The 15,457-nt window shown below is 36.8% G+C and overlaps 1 protein-coding gene across 3 annotated transcripts in view; it reads left to right on the top strand.

Moving 5' to 3' along the window:
- Nucleotides 1-15,142, top strand: part of RAB11FIP2 (RAB11 family interacting protein 2) — a 43,753-nt gene extending 28,611 nt beyond the window's left edge. For 2 of the 3 annotated variants that reach the window (XM_069567721.1, XM_069567722.1), the window contains 2 exons: nt 4,348-4,393; nt 13,615-15,142. In XM_069567721.1, the coding sequence (XP_069423822.1) occupies nt 4,348-4,393; nt 13,615-13,842 (274 nt within the window). In that variant the 3' untranslated portion in view covers nt 13,843-15,142. The remainder of the gene's footprint in view (nt 1-4,347; nt 4,394-13,614) is intronic. The other variant, XM_069567723.1, reaches the window with a different exon arrangement.
- Nucleotides 15,143-15,457: the final 315 nt, after the last annotated feature.

The following is a 15,457-nucleotide window of genomic DNA, read 5'->3' as shown; positions in this document are numbered from 1 at the left end:
CTACTCCCGTTCCTCTCTTTGACCCTGCCTCCCAGACAAGCAGGATACCTCCTGAATTTTGCAGATAACTTGAATTCACTTCTTAAATACAAAATGGGTCAAGTTGTAGGCTAAAATGGACTTAGCTTTATAATTCCAGGGTAACAGATCTTGGAAAGATGTATCGTGTATGTTTTTTTAAATGCCTTCAAAAGAGCGTGAAGTGTTGTTATATGACTTCTCCTTGAAAGATATAAAATCCTAGAGCCAGGAATTTCCACAGTTTGTATTGTTTTATACTGACAAGGCAGCTAGTTAATCAGTTTTAATAGATCTTTGTTCTTCTGTGGGTTTTTTTGTCTTGATAAACTTTTTCACTGTTAACTGTATCTGCCCTTTCTTAGGTATTCTCACTCCAAAAGAGAACAAAAGGAGTTTTAAAAAGAGAAAAGGAATGACAAAGAAAAAAACTAGGTCACTGCCAAATGCCTTAGTGATTTCTGTAGTTTCATCACTTTATAAATGTTGATTTGCTTTTCTGGCTTATCTGTGGGAAGCTAGTCCATAGCAGAAATTGAAGGACAGTTTTAAGTTTCACTAATTTACTTACTCCGTGTTTATCCTAACTTCAAAGTAAATTTTTGTGACGTTCTTGAAGACACACTCATGATCCCTTGAGATATATTTGAGTACTGTTAATTAAAAATTCTTTAAAATTTGGGAATACCGCAAGATAAAAAAATAAGCTTTTATTAAACTTAAAAACCCCAGAATGTTAACTTAAAGCATTTTATTAGTTTAAAATATTTTTAAAAATATGAATTTAAAAGACGTTTTCGTCAGCCTAAAGGGGCTTTAGAGTCTCCTGCTGCCACCTTGCTCTTTTAGTCCTGATCTTGAAAAATAATTTTTTTTGAATTGTGAAGTTCAAAGTTGTATAAGACCTTTTCTCTATGGGCATGTCTGTTTATTTTTACACCTGATTTAAAAAACATTTTCCTTAACCTGTCAACAACTCAGTGGAGCAGTCAGCCTGTATTCCTCAGTGTCTTGTCTGGCACGAGGACAGCAGTGCAGGGGAAAGGCATCACGAATCAGCGCCCCACGTCGATAAATGGAGACATTTTATTTCTCCCCAAGCTAATTCAGTCCAGTTCAGTTAACTCTTTTTCCCCCCTTAAGGACAGATCAGAAAAGTCAGCTGTGAATGACTGGGTTGGTCGTGTGTTTGACACGTATGTTTGTGAATATAAAGCCGACCACAGGGGACGGGTTCTGCCTTTGGATTTCAGATAATGGCCAGTCCCAGAGCTTTGGCCTCAAGTCCCAGAGCTCTGGCCTCGGATGGCTGCCTGGGCTGCAAGTGTGGGCACCCTCAGGTTACACGCAGGTACAGTGGCGAAGACCAGGGCTCTCTGTGCTCCACACCTCCTTCCTTTCCAGTTGTGACCATTCTTGACGATTCACAGACCATTTGCTGATTGTCTATGAGTTTCACTTTCAAATGCCAGTGGATTGTACCTACTGTTAGCTTTGTGATTTTGGTAAAATTTTTGTCCTAAATGTCTTGTTCCTTTAAAACTCTTCTTAAAATAAGTATAATATGAGCATTTCTATTTCTTAGTATAATAATGCATTCCTGAGACATGTAATGAGATCTATACAGCTGTAATACTGTTTATTCTTTAAGGATGTGATGGAATCGATGTATTCTGCCAGGCTCCTCTCTCCGTGGAATGCCCCAGGCAAGAATACTGGAGTGGGTTGCCGTTCTCTTCTCCAGGGGATCTTCCTGACCCAGGGATCGAATCCTGGTCTCCTGCATTGTAGGCAGACTGTTTACCATCTTAGCTGCCAGGGAAGCCCCTGTGAAACATCTAGTAGCATTTATGAAAGCTGAAATTTGTCGGAAGTGACCTACTGCTCTGTGGATCAACTCCAGGGGCCTCATGACTACCCTTCAAGGGCTCCCTCCCACCCTGCAGCCTGTGCGCCGGTCTCCTTGATGTCTTGCAGTAGCAGATGATATAGGGCCTCCCTGTGCTCTTTCTCTGGCCTGCCAAGCCTATCTTTCATGCAGTGTTAAGTCCTACTTTTTCCTGGACTTGGACTCTCCTTGGCTAATTTGCTGCGCTAGAATGCCTCCTTCCTGTAGGTGGTCTAAGAATTTAACTCGGGAGTGCCCTCTTCCGCCTGCAAGGGCACATCTCCTGAGTGCTTACTTGTGCATCTCATGCCTCATGCCCTGTGTGTTCAGGCCTCAGCAGTGTAGCTGGTGCTCACTAAGTGGATCCATGAGCAGAAAACAGGGCTAGGCCTGTGTCACTTCCACCACTCACCTCCTGTACCACCTCCCAGAAGCTGCCTAACCTCTCTGTGACTCATTTCCTTCTTTAGAAAATGAAGATCATGCCTACCTTAAGGGTTATGAAGATGAGATGAGTTAATTTTGGTTAAAGTGCTTATTAGCACAGTGTCTGGCGCAGTATAAGCGATATGCAAATGTTCATTCAATAAATTAATTTACTGAACATGTGCTGTCTGCTAGCCATGGTGCTGTTTTACCTGGGATCATCTCATTTGATCTTCCCAGGAGTCCTACATGGGACTGTTAGCATTCCTCCTGTTAGCATTCCCGTTTCACCGATGAGGGAACCCAGACACACTCAAAGGCAAGGGTGTAGAGCGAAGAAGCAGGATTTGAGTTCACACCACCACCTCTCTGCCTGCAACCACTGCGGTGTGCTGTCAGCCCATCAGTTATGTCCTCGAGAGTATCACAGTCGAATGGAGAAAGCCACCGTAGAATGTGTTTCTTGACCTGTTAGAGAACAGCACACTGAGATAATGGGCAAGGAGGAAGAGTCCTATAGTCCCTGGTGTTGACCTCCTTGGACCAAAAGCCAGGGAGGATGGGAACCGCGCATGGTATCAGCTGCTCCCGAGGCACTGTAGGCCTAGGGGTACCCCATGATGATGTATTTTGGATTTGTTTTTGTTTTCTTCTAAGCCACTTTTTTGTCAGACTTTTGCGGCTTTGCCGGTGCAGTGACTAGTCTGGGACCACACAGAACACCATAAAGACAGTGAGGTACTGGGAGTGAGAAAATGTGTCAGCCAAACTGGCCTGTAAATGGTGCATCGTTGGTATTTAAAATATGTCTCAATCTTCCCTACCATGTCACCAGGCCCTACTGAGATGCCAGATTTATCCACAGGAGTTCTAGGCGGAATAGTTCAACAACCAGTTCTGGTAGCTACTACCACAAACCTTTAGTCATAACAAATGAAACCTTGGATGTATGGGAAACTCTCTCAAGGTGGTCATACGTGCACACATGCCCTGTGGATTTACAGCTTGGGACATACACTTGTGAAAATAGGTATTTTTCAGTGTCCAGACTTTTCATGCATGCAGTCAAAAGTTTCAAAGTGAATTTCTTCAAAGGATTCCAGTTACTTGCACAGATAACAACAAAAAATATATATATATGTATATCTTTTACAGTGAAGTCTTTTTGAGGGGGCTGTGGGGATTAAAAAGGTTCCTAGGACATTAATGCTTTGTAGAGGTTCTGATGGCTAATAGTCGTTAAGTGCTGGGTAAAAATTAAACTTGAATAGCAACGATGAAATATTTACTCAGCAGATGGCTTTGAAGTTTAGCTTCTTTTTGGTTGCAGTCCACTTCCTAATGGACATGTGTTAAAGAGGAAAATGATTATAACATTCAGCTGTGATGTTTTTGTCCTCTGCATGGAAGAAATCCATTTTGTTTTGGTCCATTTGGGTATTTAAATTTTGAAGACCAGCTACTTAGAAATCCATTAATGACAGAAATGGTTCACACAGCTCTGAATTCATTCTCCTCGATAGGAAAATGTTTAAAGGTTAATTTTTCTAACACCTATAGGAATAATTGTTTTACAAGATGGCTTCAACTCTTTCATTCTACACGCTTCCCACCCTAAATTTATTTAATCCTCCTTAGTTTTATCTCAGAAGGCCTAAGGGGTGTGTGTGTGTGTGTGTGTGTTAAAAGAACAATAATATTACAAACTTTAATTTTATAAAGTAGCTGACTAGGTAAATTTGTTTATATTTAAACATATTTAGAAACGACGTATTTAAAGATACAATTCTTTAATTCTAGTATTAACTGAAGGGTTTTCCCTCAGAGTTTAAAAGTATAGAATGTTGCATAAATCTTGTTTTTCTTTTACATCCTGGATTAAATGTCAGTCACCCAGGTGGTGTAGGAGTTTAGAAATTGTTGTTCAACATTGGTTGAAATGTTCTGCTTTTATGTTTCCTCCCGCGTGGACTGTGATAAGCTTTTAACATTTATGCTTGTCTTTTATTGCTCAGTTTTCATGTGAATCCGACAAGTCATGAGGACCTCAGGAAGATTCCGGTAAGTTGTATCGACAGTTCGAGAATTACCAAAAACCAAGCCGCACGCTGTGTGTCTGCGGCACATTCTTAAAAAGGCCTCTATCTCCGTGAATCCCTCCGTTACCTACAAGTTATGGTCTAGTGTAGTAATCTGCAGAGAAAGAAGAAATACAAAATATACCATAGGGTATGACTTAAGTATGATCTATGGAAGTATAAGCAAACAGTTTTAGTTAGAATTGAAGTTCATTTAGAATATACAGATTTTGTTTGCAGGTTCTTTAAATATGAATAAGAAAGCTGTATGTCAAAGTCAGCATTATAATAGTTGAAATAAGAGCATGTGGAGAAAACTAGCATTTTCTTGTTGTTGTTGTTGTTGTGACGAAGATTGAAGGAAAAATAAAACTGCTTGTTAATATTTAACAATAGGAAACACTTCCTGGCAAGAGATCCATTTAACCAGGAAAGTGTGTTTGAAAGAACCTGTAGGACATTTACCTTCTAAGTCAGAATGAAACCAAATATGTTAACAGACTTGGTAGCAACCTGCTAAATTAACTTGCATATTTTGCAAGGACTATTCAGATATTTTAACTTCATTTCATTGTTATTTCAAGTTCAGTTTTCTGTCTCTGTTCAGAGGTTCAGTAACATCTTCAATCAATTCTAAATACCATATTAAACCTAGAGAATAAGTTACTTTATAAAATATGGGCACATGTCTTGGTAGGAAACTACATTCTCACTGAGTAACAGAAATAGAGCCTTTATTCCTAGAGGCTGGTGGTTGCTGTTTGAACCATCTGTCCTTAATGTGTGTGATCCAGATGTATAATAAGAATTTTTCAAAGCAGTAACATATCACAATTTTCTGTGATGTGATAGGCCTAGAAGAAACCATGGTGTTGTGTAAACCACTCTAAACAGAGTTGTCTTTAAAATGGTAGGAAACATTATAGAAGCAGAGGACTTTGTACTGTGTTTTCACTGTTTTATGTAAATGATTTGTACGTTTTGATGTTTCATAAATACTCAAGTCTTTATATTATGGCACTCTGGCAAGAAACGTCAGAATATATGAAGTCAGCCTTTGATCAGATAGTAAAATGAATTCTATCAGGCAGTTACTTAATCTCAAACAAAATGCAACATCAAAAAATCGATTTAATGTGCAGCTATTGTTTATTAAGTAACCTTAATTACAACTTCTGTGTGCTTGTAAATGTACTTTTCCAAATCTTGTAATTTACTGCTGCAAAAGCATCCTTAGAATTCTTTAAAGAAATAAAATGTGAAAATTGTTTTAGTTAAGGGATTTAAAGGTGATAAAAGAATCCTTGATGTGTGATTATTTTTCTCTGGAATACTAACTATTCTAAATGACAGTTAAAGGATTACTAGGTGTTGTTAATTTACTGCAAGATACAATTAAGAGGAGAAAGCTCATCCTCCTACTGATCGTTATTGAAAAAAAGTATTTGAACAAGTTTTATGTTGAAGATTATAAGATGTTTGAAGTAATTTACATTAAGTTCTCCAATAATAGCCATGCACTAAGTTATATTTTCTCCTCCTTCTGGACGTAGTATTTTGTAATTAAGTTTGTATGTCTTATATGCTAGTGCCAACACCTGTCTGTGAAAGCACAGTGTTTAAACAGGAGCAGTAGCCAGTTGAAAGGGCAGTGTGAGCTCTTTAAGGCCTAATTAAGAACTGAAAGGGAGATGAAGAGAGTAGGACAAAAGATGTGAAAGTAGCTGAGATGATATTCCCAGAGCAAAGTTGCTCATTAGAACAATAATGAGATGATCAGAGAATGCCAAGCCTTCATCTTATCTCTCTCTCTCTCCTCTGGTTGCTTTGGATGTCAGTTAGTACCCCACCAATATTTGGTTACCAGGACAACCTTTCTTTAAATCTTCAGTTATTTTGAGTCTTGATAATTTGCTTTTGTTGAAATTTAAATATTGTAAAAAATATACATTTCCTAGTTTAAAAGGCTAGACTATGAGTAAAGTAAAAATAAATCACTAGTAATTCTCAAAGTCGTTTGCACAAGTTATTTAAAATTCTAGTTAGAAAGCTTCGTGTAGTAATTCTTTTCTCTCACCCAATACTTATTTTCGTATCTCTGTGTATGGAAATTTTTAACAGAGGTCGGGTAGTAATAAAAAAGATTGGTTATGAAAGAGGAATAGAGGAGAAAAATTTACATTAAATTTCAATATAAGAAGACATCTTAAAAACATATGTGCCATCTATATGGAGTGCTAGAGGAAAAATATTGAGTACTTAGGAGGCCTGTGTTTAGTTATTTGACTCTTTACCAGTTTGGAGATTTCTCAATTTTAGCTTTTCCAAAAATAGTATTGAAAATGTCTTTTGAAAAAATAATTCATTTTTATATTTGCCTGAGAGTTATTAAGCAAAATAATTTTTGAAACGAGAAAATATTTTTTATTTCCTGTCGTATGTATTAATCTTTGTTTAATTTGGAATTGTATAAAAAACATAGTTGTATTTATTAAGTTTAGTCAGTTAAGAATCTTATGCTTAAAATTAGGTTTACATGATTTTCAAATACGAGATAAATCAGGAGCTAGGCATAAAACTGTTTTTAATTATTTTTTATTGTTTTCCAGAACATAGTTTATAGTATGTGTGTTTCTAAGATTTTTCTTTTTTTGGCATAGAAACTTGATAAAGAAATTTGGGGTAACATTTTCACATAAAAGGACAAATGGAAAATTTATTGAAAAGCTCAGAAGTGTATTTCCAAGAAATCTATTTCCCCATAATTATTAGATGATTGTGAAGAGAAAAATATGCCAGTTAGTGGATTTGTATATTCTAGATTATGGCTATAAAGTATTGAACAATATTGTGGGATAATAATTGATTATTTTGAGAGATTAAATTTTATTTTTTTTATTTTTATTTTTTTTTTTAGTTTTTTATTTTTTACATTTTAAAATCTTTAATTCTTACATGCATTCCCAAACATGAACCCCCCTCCCACCTCCCTCCCCATAACATCTTTCTGGGTCATCCCCATGCACCAGCCCCAAGCATGCTGCATCCTGCGTCAGACATAGACTGGCGATTCAATTCACATGATAGTATACATGTTAGAATGTCATTCTCCCAAATCATCCCACCCTCTCCCTCTCCCTCTGAGTCCAAAAGTCCGTTATACACATCTGTGTCTCTTTCCCTGTCTTGCATACAGGGTCGTCATTGCCATCTTCCTAAATTCCATATATATGTGTTAGTATACTGTATTGGTGTTTTTCTTTCTGGCTTACTTCACTCTGTATAATCGGCTCCAGTTTCATCCATCTCATCAGAACTGATTCAAATGAATTCTTTTTAACCGCTGAGTAATACTCCATTGTGTATATGTACCACAGCTTTCTTATCCATTCATCTGCTGATGGACATCTAGGTTGTTTCCATGTCCTGGCTATTATAAACAGTGCTGCGATGAACATTGGGGTACATGTGTCTCTTTCAATTCTGGTTTCCTCGGTGTGTATGCCCAGAAGTGGGATTGCTGGGTCATAAGGTAGTTCTATTTGCAATTTTTTAAGGAATCTCCACACTGTTCTCCATAGTGGCTGTACTAGTTTGCATTCCCACCAACAGTGTAGGAGGGTTCCCTTTTCTCCACACCCTCTCCAGCATTTATTGCTTGCAGATTTTTGGATCGCAGCCATTCTGACTGGTGTGAAGTGGTACCTCATTGTGGTTTTGATTTGCATTTCTCTAATAATGAGTGATGTTGAGCATCTTTTCATGTGTTTGTTAGCCATCCGTGTGTCTTCTTTGGAGAAATGTCTATTTAGTTCTTTGGCCCATTTTTTGATAGGGTCGTTTATTTTTCTGGAGTTGAGCTGCAGAAGTTGCTTGTATATTTTTGAGATTAGTTGTTTGTCAGTTGCTTCATTAGCTATTATTTTCTCCCATTCAGAAGGCTGTCTTTTCACCTTGCTTATATTTTCCTTTGTTGTGCAGAAGCTTTTAATTTTAATTAGATCCCATTTGTTTATTTTTGCTTTTATTTCCAGCATTCTGGGGGGTGGATCATAGAGGATCCTGCTGTGATTTATGTCTGAGAGTGTTTTGCCTATGTTCTCCTCTAGGAGTTTTATAGTTTCTGATCTTACATTTAGATCTTTAATCCATTTTGAGTTTATTTTTGTGTGCGGTGTTAGAAAGTGATCTAGTTTCATTCTTTTACAAGTGGTTGACCAGTTTTCCCAGCACCACTTGTTAAAGAGATTGTCTTTACTCCATTGTATATTCTTGCCTCCTTTGTCAAAGATAAGGTGTCCATATGTGTGTGGATTTATCTCTGGGCTTTCTATTTTGTTCCATTGATCTATATGTCTGTCTTTGTGCCAGTACCATACTGTCTTGATGACTGTGGCTTTGTAGTAGAGCCTGAAGTCAGGCAAGTTGATTCCTCCAGTTCCATTCTTCTTTCTCAAGATTGCTTTGGCTATTCGAGGTTTTTTGTATTTCCATACAAATCTTGAAATTATTTGTTCTAGTTCTGTGAAAAATGTGGCTGGTAGCTTGATAGGGATTGCATTGAATTTGTAAATTGCTTTGGGTAGTATACTCATTTTCACTATATTGATTCTTCCAATCCATGAACATGGTATATTTCTCCATCTATTAGTGTCCTCTTTGATTTCTTTCATCAGTGTTTTATAGTTTTCTATATATAGGTCTTTAGTTTCTTTAGGTAGATATATTCCTAAGTATTTTATTCTTTTTGTTGCAATGGTGAATGGAATTGTTTCCTTAATTTCTTTTTCTACTTTCTCATTATTCGTGTATAGGAATGCAAGGGATTTCTGTGTGTTGATTTTATATCCTGCAACTTTACTATATTCATTGATGAGCTCTAGTAATTTTCTGGTGGAGTCTTTAGGGTTTTCCATGTAGAGGATCATGTCATCTGCAAACAGTGAGAGTTTTACTTCTTCTTTTCCAATTTGGATTCCTTTTATTTCTTTTTCTGCTCTGATTGCTGTGGCCAAAACTTCCAGAACTATGTTGAATAGTAGCGGTGAAAGTGGACACCCTTGTCTTGTTCCTGACTTTAGGGGAAATGCTTTCAATTTTTCACCATTGAGGATAATGTTTGCTGTGGGTTTGTCATAGATAGCTTTTATTATGTTGAGGTATGTTCCTTCTATTCCTGCTTTCTGGAGAGTTTTTATCATAAATGGATGTTGAATTTTGTCAAAGGCCTTCTCTGCATCTATTGAGATAATCATATGGTTTTTATTTTTCAATTTGTTAATGTGGTGAATTACATTGATTGATTTGCGGATATTGAAGAATCCTTGCATCCCTGGGATAAAGCCCACTTGGTCATGGTGTATGATCTTTTTAATGTGTTGTTGGATTCTGATTGCTAGAATTTTGTTGAGGATTTTTGCATCTATGTTCATCAGAGATATTGGCCTGTAGTTTTCTTTTTTTGTGACATCTTTGTCAGGTTTTGGTATTAGGGTGATGGTGGCCTCATAGAATGAGTTTGGAAGTTTACCTTCCTCTGCAATTTTCTGGAAGAGTTTGAGTAGGATAGGTGTTAGCTCTTCTCGAAATTTTTGGTAGAATTCAGCTGTGAAGCCATCTGGACCTGGGCTTTTGTTTGCTGGAAGATTTCTGATTACAGTATCAATTTCCGTGCTTGTGATGGGTCTGTTAAGATTTTCTATTTCTTCCTGGTTCAGTTTTGGAAAATTGTACTTTTCTAAGAATTTGTCCATTTCTTCCATGTTGTCCATTTTATTGGCATACAACTGCTGATAGTAGTCTCTTATGATCCTTTGTATTTCTGGAGAGATTAAATTTTAGATTGACTTGTATCGTGGCATGATTTAAGCTACTTATGTCAAAATAAAAGAATTTTCTGATATTTTTAATCCCCATTTTAGAGAAATGTTAAAAATTAAGCTACATTCTCTGGTAGTGCTGGTATAGTGTTAAATGTAACAATATAAATGATTTTCTAAGTGTATATTATCACTTAATTAATTTGGAGAAATCAGTTCATAAATGTATAATTTCATTAAGAGAGTCTCAATCTCACACTATTATTATGTTAAATTAAGAAGAAAAGTAAAACAATCAATTGATAATGAATCTCATTTAGTTTAATTTCATTAATCCCTGCGGTTCTCAGAAGAACTGCTATTTTTCAGTAAATGTTGTATTACAAAAATGAAATCACATTAGTTGAACATTATTATTTTTTTTTAATGCAGTTTAGAAAAATCACTTTGTAGACCAGGAGATATTAGAGTTGAAAGGGAAGTTGGAGAACATCTCATTTATGAGAGAAGGAAAAGTGAGACCTATGTGGGTTTCTGTCTCAAATTTGTACAGAATTATTTTGGTTAAAGTAAGAGAGTAGCTTATTTTCAATTAATGTTTTAAATATACTTACCTATACGGTATTTCTTACCTTTTTTTTTTTTTCCGGAAACATGCTTAGTGTAATAAATGTCAATAAGAATGTGTTTAGAAAATTATAACTTTTATATCTCTAGACTACTTACGAGCAATTAGATAAACTTATAAGTATGTGTGTGTACTTACTCTAACAAAAGGTTAATTGCTCTGAAAGAGAGGAAACCGCAAAGTAGACCAGCGTATCTCCAGAATTGTCCTTTAGTTTTAGTAAAACAGTATTTTGAAATGTTTGTGGGACAAAGATAGCACAGCTCATAAAGTTGTATCTGTGCCAGATTCTAATGGCAAAATACATTATTTTTAATATGTCTAACAATTTAAATTTACTTCCTCTTAGCATCCTTTCTATTCTGTTAACCTAGTAGAGGCTCTTATTAACTTTTGTCTGTACTATTAAGTGGGGGCTTCTTAGGTGGCACAGTGTTATCCACCTGCCAATGCAGGAGACTCGAGTTCAATCCCTGGCTTGGGAAGATCCCCTAGGTTAGGAAAATGGCAACCCACTCCAGTATTCTTGCCTGGAATATTCCATGGACAGAGGAGCCTGGCGGGCTACAATCCATGGGGTCACAAAGAATCAGACACAACTGAGGATGTGGGTACCACATACTATTAAATAACTTTGTAACTAATATTGGTTCCTCCAAATGGTCTTTCCCACTGCTATACCATTTTGCTAGAACTTAGCTTTACTTACCTTTCCTTTCTTCTAAAACCTTCAGTAGGCTCTGTTTCCCATAGCACTAAGTCTGATAGCGTTAGACATCCTTGATGGCCTGTTTGGAACCCAGCGCTTCAGCCTCTCTCTCTCTGTGCCCTGTCCTGAACCTTCTTTCCCAGCCATACTCTGTTGATCACTTTTATTGACCACTGGGCCTTGAACTTTGTTTCTTCCTTTGAATAAGCAGAGCCCACTGCTTGAGATTCCTGTACACATTTGTACCTTCCAGAATCTTTGAAGGTCTAGTGCAAGCTATGTCTTCTCTGAAACACCTTAGGGATTTTGTGGCTTGGAGAAGTTTTCAGCCCAGAAAATGTTTTTGCCTTTATCCTAGCTAGAGAAGGGAGTGTGCTTGGCTAACACAAACATACTGGTATCTGTGTTCTTGCTTATCCCTTTGATACTGCACAGTCACAGGGTCTGGGGGAGAAGGGGATGAAAAGTTACACTTTGACTTTATTGATGAAAACTCCTGGATGCATAGCAAATTAAAATAGATCCTAAAAAATGAATACAAATTTAATTTCTATGACAAGAAATAAAAAAAGACCTATCTATATTTATCAGTCCTGGTTCTCAGTCCTCTACTGAATACATTAGGTAGTTAGTCCTTAAGAGCAAGGTCCGTTTCCTCAGGATTTTAGTGTATTTTCTTTAAAGCCCAAAGGAAATGTTTGGAAAGAAAGTGATGAACACCAATTCCAGTTGTTGAATGTAGTGATGGAAGTATATATAAAATGCCATTAAGATTGCTACTTTACATTTTGCATAATGAAAAATCTCAGTATTACACACTTTAAATAGATGATGATACAGTGCTTTTTTGATGAAATTCCTGAGAAATATTTTCTATTAGGATGCTTTATAATAAACATTAATCATTGCCTTTTTGGCTTATGTTTTGCCTTTGTGTTAAAATAATTTTTAGCAACAGAATAAGATTAAACAAAATAAATGAAGTGGGAGACAATGCAGATATACTAATCTTGTTAGCATGATAGTAGTGGAACTCTTGAGTTTCCTGACAACCAGGGCAAAAAGGGAAATAAATTATACAGGTATTAGCACTAGGAGGAGAAAAATAGACTCATTTCCCAGAGGAGGAAAAGGTCTGTTTGCCTATAAGTTAAAATAGTAGTTATTCCCATGGAGCTTCTTGAAAGGATTGCCCATGGATTTATTATATACTATTATTACATAATATTATTATATAATAGTATATAGTAGTTCTGAATGCCAGCAACATTTCATAACAAATATCTGAAGCAGACTTGATAATGCTGTGTCTTATAACCATCTTCAATAAAGAGGCAGACGTACAACATTAAACTCTAGTTTGATGGAAGCAGTTCCATGAGAACTAAATTAATGTCCAAAGGTCTAGTTTTCAATAGCTTATATTTCCTACAGTTGATTCCTACAGATCTTTTGGTTTCGTCTTCTTAAATTATATTTATTATAGAAGATTTTATCTGTTAATCTAATCTTAAATTATATGGTCAATTTCTTAACACTAGGATATTTGCACACAGTGTAAAAAGTGGTTTTAGAAGAATTTAGAGTTGTAATCAAGGCGTGGGTACATCTGCTCTAGTCCTTTCCTGAGAACTGGCTGCTGCTAAGTCACTTCAGTCGTGTCTAACTCTGTGCGACCCCATAGACGGCAGCCCACCAGGCTCCCCCGTCGCTGGGATTCTCCAGGCAAGAACACTGGAGTGGGTTGCCATTTACTTCTCCAATGCATGAAAGTGAAAAGTCAAAGTGAAGTCGCCCAGTCGTGTCCGACTCTTCAAGACCCCATAGACTGCAGCCTACCAGGCTCCTCCGTCCATGGGATTTCCCAGTCAAGAGTACTGGAGTGGGGGTGTCATTGCCTTCTCCGGAGAACTGGCTAGCCACGCTGTGAACTGTCGAATGGGTTCTCGCCAAGGATAGGGATGAGTGTTGAAAAAAGTTGAAGTTCAAAATAGTTCATCATCTGCCCCCAATACTCTATTGAAGTGACCGTCTTCATCCTATTCTAGGAGAGCAACCCCTTTGACGCCACTGCAGGCTATCGCAGTCTGACCTACGAGGAGGTACTGCAGGAGCTGGTGAAGCACAAGGAGCTCCTGAGGAGGAAGGACTCGCACATCCGGGAGCTGGAGGACTACATCGACAACCTCCTGGTCAGGGTGATGGAGGAGACGCCCAGTATTCTCAGAGTGCCCTACGAGCCGTCCAGGAAAGCTGGGAAATTCTCCAATACTTAACAAGCCGGTGGTACTGCATTTATAATCAGGGGCGGGGCGGGGGTGGGGAGGGAAGGAGAAAGAAAGGACGAAAGGATGAGAAATAGAAGAAAAGCTTGGTACTGAAAAAGAGACCACGCTATCAGGTTTCATTACGTACTCTCCTTCATTGTGAAAAATCGTTTCACCTGTAAATATTAGCAGGGACTATCAAGAGTGACCTTTGAAGTGAGCTCAATAATTTAAACCTTAAAAAAAATAAATAAATAATTTAAACCTTTAAAGTGAAAATGGGCCAGATTCTCGTGAATAAGCCGTTCCTTAGGATTCACTTAGGTGCTGGTGCTGGCCCACTAATCTCCCTTAGGCCTAGAAGTATCTTCAGAAGTACATGACGTATTCCTCAGGAACAGGTTTCTCGTAAAGCAAAATTGAAACTGTGGTTGGTTTCTCAGAAGTCAATTTATAGACATTTAGGTGCAGGAGTACTGATCATTATAAACACTACTAAAAAAAAAAGGTTCATATTTTATATATATATATACATGTGTACATGAATATCTAGATGTTCATGTATCTTTGTATGTAAAATATGTGCATATACCTCATATATACGTGTGTTTTTAGAACATTTAAAAACAACTGGTTGCCTCTAAAATGATAGGATACCAATTAGGGTTTCTTAATCTGGAAATATATGTGTGCTCTATCGATGCAAAACAAATCAGCGTTGCTATTAATACTCTAAATGGTTTGTTATAGAGAAGCTGCTTCAAATCACTCTTGACTAGATGAACCTTGGTTTCAAAATAAGCTGCTACTATATATTATTCTACCATCAGATCCTTTCTCTTTTTCCAAAGTAATGACCCAAAGTCCCTTTTTAAAGAATGATGTGTTTTAGGAAACTTCATTAACTTCACAACAGCATGAGTTTTTTTAATTAGTTTTTTGTCTTAATATCTGAGCTTTGTTTAAGCTTTAAGCAGAAGATAAGCAAATATGATTTGTTTTGTTGAGATTTTGAATGTCTTTAAAATACTAGCAAAGAAAATACTAGGAAGTTATTTCCGAAGATAATTTAGGGGGGAGTAGGTGATCATTCTGATGCCTGGTAACCCAGAGCAATGAGCAAATTCTAGGAATGATGAATTAGGCTTGGTTTCAAGTTTCATAAATAATGGAACAGATGGTTGCATTTGGGTTCTGAACCACAATAAGATTTACTAAAGGAGGGTGAGTTCTTAGATCTTGACTAGGATGACAATTTATATTGTTCTGCATACTCAAAACCCTTTAAAAATAAATCAGTATCACAAAACTGTATGTCAACTTTTTTTAAAGTCTGCTCCCCCAAAATGTTGACTGCTTTCATGAATTTTCTTTATATATTTGTACAAAATTAGTCTTTAAAGTGGAAAAATAGTGATATTTTATATTACTAATCGTCTGCTGCTCATTTTTTAACTTTAAAAGTCATACATAAAAATACATACTGTGTAATACTGAAATCTGTTTCTTCTAAAGGAAATTTGCAATGAAAAGTTCACCTGTATACAGAGACATATATTCCCCAATCTTTTACCAAATACATTTTTGTCTTAATATTTGTCTCTACTAAGACTTCATTGAGAGT

The sequence above is a fragment of the Ovis canadensis genome, chromosome 22 (assembly GCF_042477335.2).
Source record: "Ovis canadensis isolate MfBH-ARS-UI-01 breed Bighorn chromosome 22, ARS-UI_OviCan_v2, whole genome shotgun sequence".
NCBI lineage: Eukaryota > Metazoa > Chordata > Mammalia > Artiodactyla > Bovidae > Ovis > Ovis canadensis.
The sequence above is the reverse complement of the archived record's forward strand: the minus strand, read 5'-3'. Positions and strand labels throughout refer to the sequence as shown.